The following is a 12,927-nucleotide window of genomic DNA, read 5'->3' as shown; positions in this document are numbered from 1 at the left end:
CTCCTTGGATAACCAGGAGGACGTGCTGTGCTTATCTTATTTATTTTAGCAATAACTCACATGTATTGAGATAGGCTGTTTTTTATAGATTTGTTATGTTACAGTGAATGCCAGAACTTCTCTAGTGATAACTTTTTTCCTTGGCATGTGTGTCAGTCTGCGTTGAGATTAAAAAGTGGAGTTTCATTTGAAATATATAAACCCCAAATCTTTATTATTTATCGGTTAACTTCAGCAACCTTGAATGTGAACACAACCATAATGGGGAGAAAGATTGTAAAAACACTAACTGACATGTTAAACAGGAGAGCGCTTTTCTGCGGTGAGTGAATTACAGATTGCTGCTGCTCAGCAGGAGCCAGATTTTTTAGCAGTGTGATAGTGCAGATAGGTGGGCGCCTGCCCCGCAGGGGTGATTTGGGCTATTTTATTAAGAGTTATGTCTCTGCATCTCTGGAGCCTAAACACCATTGAAAATCCAGCCCCACATCCTTCAGGAGTTTAATCCTGTCTGGTTTGTACTTGGAAAGAGAGAGAAGAAATCGTGCTATTCTTCATTTGCCACTGGCATTTGGTTTCTCACTTTTAAATGATGAGGGACTAAGCGAGGGACTTAGTATCCTGTCATCTGTCAGAAGACAAAAGCAGCCAAGGCAGAAGCAGCCAAGGCAAAGTCTTCTGTGCACACCAGGATTTCGGAGAAACTCGGGGAAGGATGAGTACAAGTTTTAGCTCTGCTGGGAGAAAGAAAACCGTCAGCAGCTATGCCAGCGGCGCCGATGGGGGCTTCAGGTTCTGCCTTCCCCTGCAGCCAACGGCCCTGCTGTGTTGGGTTGGCTGGTCTTACCCCTGGGCAAGCTGTGTGCAGGGCATGTGTGCTCCATTCCCCCAGGGCAGGATTGTCATAACTACTGCTTTTTAGATCTGCAGGTGTTGACAGCTCTGTCTGTGCCACCAACAGTGGCTGCGGCATGTGTTGGTGTGACACGCTTTAATCCTAGGCTGACCTCCAAAGAGAGAGGCTTCTTGCCCATGCTGCTCATGTTAAACTCCTTGAGCAAGTGTAATTGGAGGATGTCTCAGTGATCCAGTATATAATTTTTTTCCCCTTATTGAAGTGATTTCAGTAGGCTGTGGGTAGTAAATATATTCAGCCTAAAGCAGGATGAATGAAACTAATTTTAAAGTGCATAGCGTGCTCTCCCGCTATGTCTGGAGGGTGCTGGTCTATGGGGGAAGTGGAAGACAGCAAACACCCCAGGGTGGCTGGGGACCAAGTGAAGGGCTGCTGGCATCCTCGCAGTGGGTGCTGGTGGGATGCCCACAATGAAACTCGCCTGCTTCTTCTGGCAGGAGGGGATGTGAAGAGGGCTGTCTCACCTGGAGCATCTCTTTCTCCTGCCACGAGGGCAGGGCACATTTTGGCTGTCCTCCCCATGGCCCCGGACTCCTTCTTGAGTCCTCCCTCCCCTAACCAGCTCTCCTCGCCCTTGTTTCAGGGCTGCCTGAGGATGCATCGCCCCTTGACCTGGCCACCATCTCAGGGGTGCCAGGAACCTGCCTCGCCATCCCCGTGCTGCCCTGCCAGGCTCTGGACCTGACACCCCTGTGCCCTCCTCCGGCGGGATGGCCCAGGCGGGGGGACCTGTCCGCTTCCACCCTGAGGAGGGCTGCGCTGCCTCATCCCCGCCGTTTGTCCGCGGGGTGGACCGGAGGCCCTGGCTGGTGGGGGGGAGCCCCGAGGCTGGGAGATGCAGCCCCCCACGCTGCCTCACCCCCAACCTCAACGCTGGCCGCCTCCACCTCCTGCGCAAGGGCCTGGCCCCCGATGTCCGCCGCTGTCCCCTCGGCCTCTACAACAGCACCGGCTCCTTGGCCCGCAAGCCAGCAGAGGCGGCTGCCTTCATCAACGGGAGCTGCTTGGGCGCGGGGCGGCTGACGGCCCCCTGCACGCCGCGGCGGGGCAGGCCCAGCCCAGCGCTCTCCTCCCCGGGCAGCTGCAGCCCGCTGGTGGCCGCAGCCCCGGAGGGACACAGCTCTGTTGTCACCTTCCGCTTCATCGAGAAGGCCAGCGTGCGGACCCTGGGTGGCCTGCCGTCCCCCCAGCCCTGCCGGGACAACGGCCCCCACAGCCTCAGCCGCAGCCTGGAGCTTGGCAGGGATGTGGAGTCCCCCCAGTCCCTACCCCTGCCCCAGCAGCGGCTCCTGCACACGCTGAAGCTGGAGGCCTCTGCATCCGACCCACTCCTGGCCAGAGGCAGGACCTTGGGGGGGACGCAACCCTGTGGGAAGGAGCCCTGCACCCTTGGCACCGGCTGCCTCTGCCACTCCCTCACCAACGGGCTGCCAGAGGACTTCCCCACCTTCACCAGGAGCCCCCTGAAGCCGGAGCCCCGACCCCAGGTAGGTGCTGGGGTGCCCCATTCTAGGCACGGGCTCTGCTTAAGGGTCCACCTCCAGCTCACCACTCTCCCCTCTGCAGGACAGTGCATGGCCGTACCCCCGGCAGAGCTCGGCCCGTGCCCAGCGCATCGCCAGGGCCAAGTGGGAATTCTTCTATGGCTCCTTGGATGCCCCAAAGACAGGTAAGAAGTCAGGGGGAGGATGCACTCGGCCAGACCAACCTCTCCTTTGCAAGTCTGAATTGCTGCCGAGACTCTTCCCTGGGGCTGCCCATCCCTCAGGACTTGTCGGTGCCCACTGGACAGCTGAGATCCCCCCAGGACTGGCCAGTCTGTGTCCTCCTGGGGCCAGATCCTGCACGCACCAACCTCCCCGCAGAGCCCCCTGCGGCTGTGCAAAGCATTGTGCAAAGGGGGTGATGCAGAGCCCTGACCCCTGGCAGCCCCTGGCTGCTTCTGCAGAAGGGCTTCAGGGTTCAGATGGGGGCTCAGGGCTGGTTGTGGGTGCACTGGCACTGACAGCACCCTGTCTCTGCCTCTCCCACCCTTTTTCCTTCTGGCTCCCCCCTCCGTTCCCCGATGCGGGTCACATGTATGACCGCTCTCGCTGTGCGTGTGGTGCTGCAGGGGTGGCTCTGAAGCGCTCCCCAGCGCAGCTCCCCACGGCTCTGAGCGCTCAGGGCTCCCTTGCAGGCTCCTCTGCCCCTGACTCCACTCCTCTGCCCGAGCCCCCCCAGAAGCCCGTGCATCCGCTGCCTGCTGAGCTGCCAGGGTCGGTGCCAGAGCACAGCCTGAACCATGTGGAGGTGGAGATAGAGATGTCTCCTCCGGGTGACCAGAAGCCTGGCTCCTGTGAGACTGGGATTATAAGGAGGACGGTGAAGTACTCCGAGACAGACCTGGACACTGTGCCGCTGAGGTGCTATCGCGAAACCAACATCGACGATATCCTGGCTGAGAAGGAGGAGGTGGATTCGGCGATTGAGAGCCAGAAGGACAGTGAGAGCAACCCAAGCTTCGAGGGCACCCCAGGAAGGAGGAACAGCACCCCGGAGGAGCCCCCTGCCCCGGGCACTGGCTGCCTGAAGGACAGGCTGCGGGACATGGAGGTTAATGAGGACGATGAGGTGTTTGAGACGACGAGGAAGGAGAACAGGGAAAGGTGAGGCTCTGTGTGTGAGGGCAAAAAGCTCCTCTCGCCCTCCTTATTACCCCTGTGTGGCAAAATGGGCTCTGCCAAAAGAGTGTCAGCCAAAAATCACAGTAGCTCCATCTGAGCTATGTGTGGGCATCCTGGATCGCTGGGCTGGGGCTGGGACTGGGGTGGGGGCTGGGAGGGGACCCTTGCCACCCTATGGGATGCATGGGGTAGCGCTGGTGATCCAGCCCCAGGTGCTGTGCCGTGGGTCCTGCTCCCCTGGGGTGAGCCCAGCAGCTCAGGTCACCCAGCTGAGCCGAGGCTTCCGGGTACGAGTCCCGCCAGGTAAATTATGTCCTGCCCCGGTGCTGCCGGGCACTGGGGTGACGGTATCAGGGCACCTGAGCCCAGGCCGTGTCCTGGAGCTGCCGTGTGCTGGCAGGCGCTGCTGGGCTGCCCTCCCCTCTGCAGATGGCTGTGCTTCATTGGCAGGAGCGGTCCCTTTGGCTTGGCCTCAGTAGGTATTTGCCACGTTTGGGAAAGAGTTGGGGGTGTGTTGGGCTGGAAAAAGCCTTTTGATGTCTTCTGTGTTGTTTTAATCTTGTGTGGTAAAACACCCTGTGCTGGGAGGCTGCTGGAGTGGGTGACACCGAGGTTATCATTCAGTTGCCCACCTGTGGGCAACTAAGGCCATCTGAGCTGCTGTCTGCCCTGTGCTGGGCATTGGCAGTTAGGACTTACAGGAGGTGGCGTTTTGGCCTGGTGGCACAAGAGTCTGCTCATGGAGTGTCCTCTGGAGTGGTGATTTGACAAAGAGGAGTGATGGGCATCATCTGCCTGCCCCAGGAGGCTTCAGGAGGGGAAGGAGCTCCAGAGCACTGTGTGGGACAGCTGCCTGGAGGAGAAAGGCCCTGACAGAGGTGGGAGGTGCCTGTGCAGGCAGCAGCAGCCACGGGCATCTCCTGACGTGTGTTGGCAAAGAGTCTTGGGTGAGATGAGGGGACTCAGCATCACCAGCGCGTGCCCCGCAGGAGCGGGGAGAAGTCTTGCCTGGGAAATGCAAAGCCAGGGAAATGGCTGCGATGCTGCGCAGCAGCATGCACTCACCTAGCTGTGCAAAAGGCAGGTGGGGAGCATTTAGGCAGAGGAAAAGGAAAAGGGAAGGTTTGATGTCAGTGGTGGGAAAAGATAATGAAAAAATAACCCCCAGTGGTGCCCCTGTGCTGGGAAGGAGAAGCACGAAGGTGCTGGGCTGATGGGGAGGGAGGGTGTGCGTCCCAAGGAGCTGGGCTCCTGCCAGTTTGTCCAGTTTGCGTCTCTAGTGGAGGGGATGGATACATTCCTCCACACTGCCCACCCTGTCCTCAGAAACTTTGGGTTCTAGAGAAAAGCTGAAAATAAGTCCTTTTTTGTGTGGTTTTTTTTTTCCAAATGAATACTGATGGAAGTTTAAGTTTTTAGTGAGGTGTAAAGTTGTTATCATTGCAAGCAAGTTCTTCAAGTTACTGTAACAATTACCTTGCATAGTGTTATTTTATTTCCAAATATGTACTAGGCCACTACAAGCCCTGTAAACTGTAAGCCTAGACCTACTTATTGCCCTCTGAGATGCCTTAATGTAGCTCTCCAGACAGCACTGGAAACCTTGGATGTGTCCTTAAATGCATTGTTGCCCCTAAAACAGTGCTCCTGGTATAATTACTGATGTGTAAATAGGGGTGTTATGTTCCTTTTACATGGCTTCTTTGCAAATCAGTGGCTCTCTTGATTTGCAGCCCCCTGCATATTCCCCAGGTAGGTACAGACCCTGCAGGCAGTGTCTTGAAAATCATGAGCCTCAAACCATGAGCTTCAGTCCCTGCATCGCAGCCCTGGGTTTTTGCTTACACACTGTTTCTGAGCTCTGCAGCTGCAGTCCTCCTCCCTGTTTACCAGTCACCAGTATTGTGCTTTCTACTTCAAGCTTTCTGCTTTGCCTGCTCACAGGAGGGGTGATGGCAGGGTGGTTAAGAAGCACCCCAGGCTCCCCAGAGCTGGCACCTTTCTGCTGCTGCAGGAGCTGCTGTACCCCAGGCCTGGCCTGGTAGCTGGGAAGGACCAGCCCTACAAAATTACTGAAGCACATTCGGATGCTGATTTGCACAGCACCATTTAGCATCTAGCCTTAAAGGTTTGGCACCTTCTGTGAAGGGGATTTTGGCCTGGTACTATCTTGTTGTCCTTCATATTCTGGCCAAAGACCATCTCCTTTGGTGGTTTACCCCCACAAAATAAGAGAGCATGGGGATAAAAAACCCAACACCAAATCAAATGAGACATGGAAATGGTGTCTTCTTCCAGCAAATCCACTCCCTGAATATATTTAGAGTCAGATCTACCAACTCTAATGACTAGTCTAAGCATTTACTGTCTTTATTCCCATTAGTCCCAGAGAGCTGAGACCTGTCAGTGAGAGCAGGCTCAATTCCCTTCCTCCCTGAGCGTCGGCAGACGTGCTGGCTAAGCTGGAAGCCGGGCCCAGCTTGGCTCACAGCACCAGTGTCTTGGGCTGATAAAAGAGAAGCTTTGCTGGGGGTGCCCCACTCCCCGGAGAGTGCGGGGGGCTGGCAGGAGGCAGAAAGCCTTTTCTTCCTGCAAGCAGAGCAGACTCCCCTGGGAACGCCCTTGGATCTGCTACCTGGGGAGCCTTTCCAGAGCCTTTGTGCTGCCTGTTTGGTGGAGAGAAAAATAGCTGCAGGGCAAGCCTTATTGGGGATTAAAAGACAGTTACAGCCCTGATTTCATCAAACGCTTAAGCACAGGCTTAGCCTGCCTCAGTAGCCACAAGCGTCCAATGTGTTGTGCTGAGGCTGAGCCTTTGTTCCAGAGCCCAGTGTGGCCACAGAGCCAGAGCTCAGGGTGATGCTCCTGCATCCTGCAGGCTCCCGCTGGCAGGGCTGGGGAGGGGGCACTCGGGGTGATGCTGGCAGGTGCCTGCCGATGAGGGAGGGGAGTTGCCTGCAGCTTGTGGGGGAGGACTGGGGGCAGCGTGACCTCAGCGTGATGGCAAGGACGTGGCAGGGGAGTGTGGGCAGCTGGCAGGGTATTGCAGTGTCCGTGGCGAGCACCTGTGGCTGAGCACAGGTTGGAGTTGGACACCGAGCCTGAAAAGCAGGCAGCTGCCAGGCTGGAGGAGATGTGCAAAGGAGCCTCTTGGAGTGTAAGGAGCTGCTGGAGCTAGTCTGCACCAGAGCTTTGTTCAGAGAGCAATAAAGCAAGGGGCTGCTGGGTGGTGCTGTGTGGCCTTACTTTCTTTGGCCTGAGCTGGGATCCCCCTACAGTGCCTGCCGTACCCATGCAGGCAGGAGCAGTGAGGCATGGCTGGGACAGTCAGGGGTCTGAAGGATCACAAGAGCATTTGGCAGAGAGAGAAAACCGCTGAGGGCCTGAGGAGAGAGATTTTCCCCTCTTCTCCCCTTCGCCCGGGATGGCACAGTTCTGCAGCACCAGGTGGGGAGAACAGGGTGAGCCCCTTCCCCTCCATCAGCTCTCAGATGCAGCTGCTGAAGCCCAGTTACTCAGACCCTCACGGTCCCCACAGGCAGACCTTCACCTGAAGAGCTGCTGGCTTTGGCCAGTGCTGATGTGCGATGCAGTGCAGCCATCAGCTCCTGGGATCCGTTTCCTCTCTATACCCACCTGGCTCTCTCCCAGGGAAGGCTCACCACCTCCCCCACCCCAGCTCAAGGCTGGAAACCTATTTGCTTTCCCACTGCCCATCGCCCTTGTGCAGATGCTCAGTTACAGTCTCTGCATCTCCTCCTCTCCTCTGCCCCTCCCAGCTGCATTTGTCTGGCTTCGTGATGGTTCAGTGACTCCTCCTGGCAAGGGGCTGGAACGGGTGCAGTGGGGCAGCAGCTGGGGAGGGCTGGGCAGCACAGTGGGGGCTGATGAAGCATGTAGGTCTGAGCAGGAGCGGTGGGTGCAGACAGCATTGTGCCCAGGCTGCTGCGACTAGATACTTCTGGAGCTGAACGGCTTTGTGCTTGATATTTTGGGGTGGAGAGATTGCTTCCAGAGCTCGGATGGTGTGGACAAAACCAGCCATGTTTTTTTTCTGTGGCTTGGTGGCAATGTACTTGATCCCAAGAATGAGCCCACCTCGGTCTCTTGGGAACAAGGTCCCTTCCGTCCACTGGCATTGTCCTCTCCGGCACAGCTCTTCACCCGCATTATGGATCTGAGACGCAAAACAAAGTCAGCAGTGTTAGCTTGGTTTGCTAGGACACAGCTGGGTGGTAAGGACAGTGAATGCACATTCGCATCTGTAAAGCTCATCTACAGATGTTAAAGAGGTCTCATCTGCCTTGTCCTCCCCAGAAAGCCAGCACAGAGGCGGCTGCTCCTGGGGCTCCTACGGGGATGGTAAGAGTGTCAAGCGGTGCTGCACAGCCAGGGAAGCGCTGACGGATGGGTGGGAGCAGCCTCCATCCTGCCTTGCTTACCTGTGTCTGGCTTAGCTCTGCTCCCCTTGAAGCCAGCCGGCTCTCTGGGGGAGTCAAGCTGCCAGCTCTTGGCCTGCTGAAGTAATCAGGGTGAGATTTTTGAGCAGTATGTGAAGGCTAATGAATGAAAATCATTTGGTGCTTGTAACAGCAACGCATCTTCTGAGCCCTCTGTACGAAGCTGTTTGTTCATAACAAATGCTATGACAAGCTGGAGCAGTTTCTGTCCTTTAAGCAGAGGAGAGAGTGGCATATCAAGTGCTTTTCTGCTGCTTTAATAAAATTATAGCAGCTTATGAGTAAAGTAGGCTTTTAGGGCTGTGTTTATGCTTGTACAGCTGAAGCATTGATGTTCCCTGGGTTGGAAGTGTCCCTGTGACCTCCATCTCATTTACAGGAGACAACACTCAGGGCTTCAGTGTTTAGAAACTCCTGTGTCGGGCTGGACCCAGACCTGCGCTGGAGACAGGCTGGGCCTTCCTGTGGGGCTGATCCCTGACAAGATGATGAGCCAGGACCAAGCCTGGCCTCTATGACATGGGCCAGCTCAGGTCCCCGAGCCCAGTGCTGGGTGTGAGGCTCCCTCTGTACTGTCTGGGGAAACCTGGGGCTCAGCACCACCTTGTGCCAGGTACCAAACATCTCCTGGGACCAGGCAGCAGACCTTGTGGGTGGGTGTTGGTCAAGCTCTGAGCGTGGTGCTCAGTGACCATGGTGCGTTTATGGAGGAAGGTGTCATGCTGTCCTGAGCAGCTTCAGGAGGAGCCTTCTGGGAGCTGGCAGCTATGAAGGGTTGTGGAAAATTCAGCCACTTCCAGATTTGGTTGGAAATGGAGCTGAACCACATCCTACTTCTGGAGCTTGAGCCCTTTATTGGATCTAAGCTCAAGTCGAGTGACTGGGAGCAGTAGCCATCTCATAAGCTTCTTATGAGGATGAGCCTCTAAAGGAACAAAAGTCTGTGGCACATTAAAGGAGAAGCATATGTCTGGAAGGAGGCCAGCCCAGCCCCTCTTCCCATGATGTCTTGGGCAGACGAGGCATTTCCTTGGAGGTCTACAGATGTTCAGAGGAGATTTCTGTTCTCCACAGTTTCCTTCTGGAGCAGTGCATGGGGGTTTTTTAGGGGCTTTGATGCCTTGCTCCTCAGTGACGCATTATTCTCTTTTTCTCTCTAGGATCATGGACCGAGAAACACAGGGTATGCTCAAGTCTCCAGTGCCCTTTCTCCTAGGGCACAGCCTCTCCAAGGATGGCATGGACTCTTTCAGCAAGCATTTTGAAAGCATCATGGAATCCCATCGAGCCAAAGGCACATCTTACACCAGCCTGGACTCCATTGACATCCTCTCCTCCCCAGCCTGTACCCATGGGACCTTTTTCACTTTTGACCTCCCAACCCTCACCCCAGAAATACAGGGACAGATCAGAGACAGCGCCAAGCTGATCGAGCAGAACTTTGCTCCTCTGGCTCACTTGGAGCCAGACTCTGGGACCAGTTCAGCCACAGATGCCCCCTGGACGGAGAGGGAGGAGCGGGGGAGACGAAGGAAGGGTGCTCACCACAGCCCTTGCCACTCAGAGGACAGCTTTGGTACTCCCTTGGCCTCCAACATGAGGTGAGTGACCAAAGATGCTTGCTGTCCACCTGGGCCACCAAGCCTTGGTGTGGAGCCTAACCCTATGCGGCGTGTTTTGCAGCCAGAGCCTAACCGGTGTTGCTGGGGAAGAGGGGGGAAAGGTCTGGACTGGGCGTGCTGGATTTTCTGTGAAGCGGCTGATCAGGCCAGTGATCACTATGGTGTTGTGGTTGGAGTGTTGGTGGGACTACATCTCCCTTTTCGTCTTTGCTAGCTTTGTTGGTGTTGGAGGGCTGTGAGGATTCCTCCAGCCTAGCAAGCAGGGAGTCCCAGGACTTCAATCCCGTGGTGGTTCCCATTGCAGGACAGTCCAGCATCCGTGGTGTTTGTGGGGAGAGGGCAGTCAGAAGTTGAGTACCAGTAGAAATTCAACAGCCTTTCCCTCCTAGAGGCCAAGACTTCCTGATAGTACCGCGTCCCTCACCACTCGAGTAATAGCCTCTTGTTTCTTGAGGGCAAGAATCCCATGACCTTGTACCTATTGTCCTGGCCTCCTGAACCTCCTCAGACTTGTGTATGTTGGGAGATGGAGGGCAGAGGTGAGCACAGCCTCCCAGAGGCTCCCTGTACGTTGCTCCAAGCCTGGGTGCAGGCAGGCTCAGGATGGCTGCCCTGTGCTTGGGGAGATCTGTGGTGGAGCACGCTGGGGGAATTCAGGCCCACTACTTCCAACCTGTCCCTGTGTGAGACCGTGTCCAGGCTGAGACACTACCTTCCTGCACTCCTCCCCCTTCCAGCAAGGTCTTGAGCTGAGGCACTTGTGATGTGGCAGGTTGGCAGGCCGCATCTTCTCCCATTTCCAGGGTATGCTCGTCTGGAGTGTGGTCAGGTCCAGTCTGGATGTCAGGTCTGATCCAGTGGTTCAGCTGCAGAGCTGGCAGCCCTCGGAGAACTTGGTGTCTCAGTCATATCAGTGCTGACCTTCCAGTTCACATTGCTTCCCTGCAAGGTCTCTCTGCCTGGTGACCTTCTGTGCAGTGCCAGAGCTTCCTGAATACCTCGGCCATTTTCTAGGCTTTGGGTTTTTTTCCACACCAAACTTTTTTGGGTTTCATCTTTCCTAGACCAAGCCTGTGTCACTTCTAGTCACAACCTGTGCCATCTTTGTAGGCTCTGCTTGTGGTGGCTGGGTGGGGATCTGAGCTCTGTGCCCTCTCTGGTGTCTACACTTAAGAGAGAAGAGTGGAATATGTCTCATGCTCTGTGGTCCTGGATCACTCCAAGGGCATTTTGGTGCAAAGAGGTGCTGGGTTAGGCCTTCCTTTTCTTTGCAACACTGAAGCCAGGGATACGGTGACACAGCGGCCAGGCAAGGTTTGTGCAGTAAAACTGGAGATGTCCAATAGGCCTGAGGCAGCGAAGGGTGGCAGTAACCAGCCATGATCAGTGCTCTCTGCAGGAAGAATAGGCTTCCTGTTCCTCTGCCAAGGCAAGAAACCGAAACAGAGCACTCTGGAGAAACTGAGAGGACAGTGTCTGACTTGCCGTCCACAGGGTGCCATCGTACCACAGCGGCACTGCTGCAGGGGCACACAGCGGTGTGAGGGTGCAGAGACACAGCTGGCAGCAGGAATGGCAGTAACGTGGCTTAACACAGGTTTTTCCTCACTGATTTATAGTCAGTGGAGCGCAGAGCATGCCAGCAGCGCTGAAGATGCTGCAGCACTGTCCTCCCCTCCTAGCGCAGGTTTCAGAGCAGTGCTGGGCTGTGACCCAGGCCATGGAGGGGTATTGTGTCCCTGCCACAAACTGTCCTGGATCTTTGCTGAGCCCACCTTGGCTGAGCCTCTTGTCTTGTCTTCTCCTCTTCCAGCCCTTGCAAGCAAGATTACCTCTGCTTTGGTGGTGGCAGAGCATGGGGGAAACCCAGCCACAGCCCTCACTGTGCTCCCTGGCCTGGGGACACTGAGGCTTGGGCTTTCCATAGCACCATAAGCACCGGCCTCGCCTTCTGTTACACACACACCCAGAGTCCCAAGCGACTGCTTTCCCCGTTTAGAAACAGTTCCGTTCGTTATCAGTAGGTTCCTGCACAGCAATTCTCTTAGTCCCATTCAGGCCCTGTTTCTTGCCCATCTCCTGGGCTGTGGGTGATGTTCAGACCCACCATGCTGCCCCACAGCAGGTGAGCAGGTGCCCTGGCCCCAGCAGTGGCCTGAATCAGAGGCTGCAGGAAAGACAGTGAGAAGCGTGGTGAGGGGGAGCAGGGCCCTGCCGCAGACCCCCAGCAGGCAGCAGCCCCACTGTCTGCTCCCTGGCAATGGAGCGCGTCTCCCCTTGCAGCCCCCACGGGCGATGGCAGACAGGGAGGCAGGGGTGGTTGGGATCTGGTGTCTTGTGTGGTGGAGAGGAGTGGAGATTGGGACCGCAGCATGAGCTAGACTGGGAAGCAGGGAAGGCCAGGGGTACCAGGGGCTGAGACAGCCCATCATCCACAGGGTCAGTCCTCAGGCAGCAGGGATTTCTTGCAAGGGAGAGGTGCAAGAAGTTTCCTCATTCCCTATCACTGGTGCTACCAACTTTCTAGACTCTGAGTGGAGCCAACCATGAAGCTGAAGCTTCCCAAGTAGTTTGAAGAGAGGTGTCTGGCCTGGTTGCTCAAAGGTTCCCCTGAGTTGAAGCCAGTGGATCCTGGTACCTGGCAGGGCTGATCTGCTCCAGCAGGGAGTATCCTTGTGATGTTCCTATTAAGGGGTCTTCAATGGAAATTGCTGGGGGAAGGAGCTCAGGAACCTCTGCAGCCATTCATCACCCATGCCAGCGGGGCCAGAGCAGGGAATTTGCCACCACCTACACTCACAAGCAGCACTGACTGCCACCAGCTCAGGTGGATGGGGCACCCTGGGCAGGTGGGCTTTGCGGTGGAGGCTGTGCTTTACACTGGCTGTCAGCCTTAGGGTTGGCAGCGGTGACCTCGGGCTGCGGGGCTTTGGCATGAGAGGTGACCGGTGAAGAAGGCCAGTGAGTCTAGACCTCTGTGTGCCACCCTGCTGCTGTCCCTCTTGTGCCTCCAAAGCCTTTGACATTATTTGCTGCAGTATTTGGGATCTGGGTGGCCCTGCAGCCCGCGCCTTTCCATCTCCCTTGGTGGCAGGAACAGCCAAGCCAGTGATGCCCTCTGCATTGCTGGGGAGACGTGATGTCCCCCACAGTTGGTGGCCTTGGTTCACCCAGCCTTGTGGCTCGTGCCAAGGCTCTTGTGTCCCTTAGCACACGATAGTCTGAGACCACGCTTTTATCTTGACCTTGCACATGGGGAGTAC

General features: G+C 56.2%; 1 protein-coding gene across 1 annotated transcript in view; it reads left to right on the top strand.

Annotated features, from left to right (window-relative positions):
• Positions 1 to 1,504: 1,504 nt before the first annotated feature.
• The window catches only part of PSD (pleckstrin and Sec7 domain containing), a 36,361-nt gene continuing 24,938 nt past the window's right edge, over positions 1,505 to 12,927 (top strand). The window contains exons 1-4 of the mRNA XM_064463663.1: positions 1,505 to 2,403; positions 2,483 to 2,585; positions 3,096 to 3,564; positions 9,203 to 9,643. Of these exons, the coding sequence (XP_064319733.1) occupies positions 1,627 to 2,403; positions 2,483 to 2,585; positions 3,096 to 3,564; positions 9,203 to 9,643 (1,790 nt within the window). The 5' untranslated portion in view covers positions 1,505 to 1,626. The remainder of the gene's footprint in view (positions 2,404 to 2,482; positions 2,586 to 3,095; positions 3,565 to 9,202; positions 9,644 to 12,927) is intronic.

The sequence above is a fragment of the Phalacrocorax carbo genome, chromosome 12, assembly GCF_963921805.1.
Source record: "Phalacrocorax carbo chromosome 12, bPhaCar2.1, whole genome shotgun sequence".
Classification (NCBI taxonomy): Eukaryota; Metazoa; Chordata; class Aves; order Suliformes; family Phalacrocoracidae; genus Phalacrocorax; species Phalacrocorax carbo.
The sequence above is the reverse complement of the archived record's forward strand: the minus strand, read 5'-3'. Positions and strand labels throughout refer to the sequence as shown.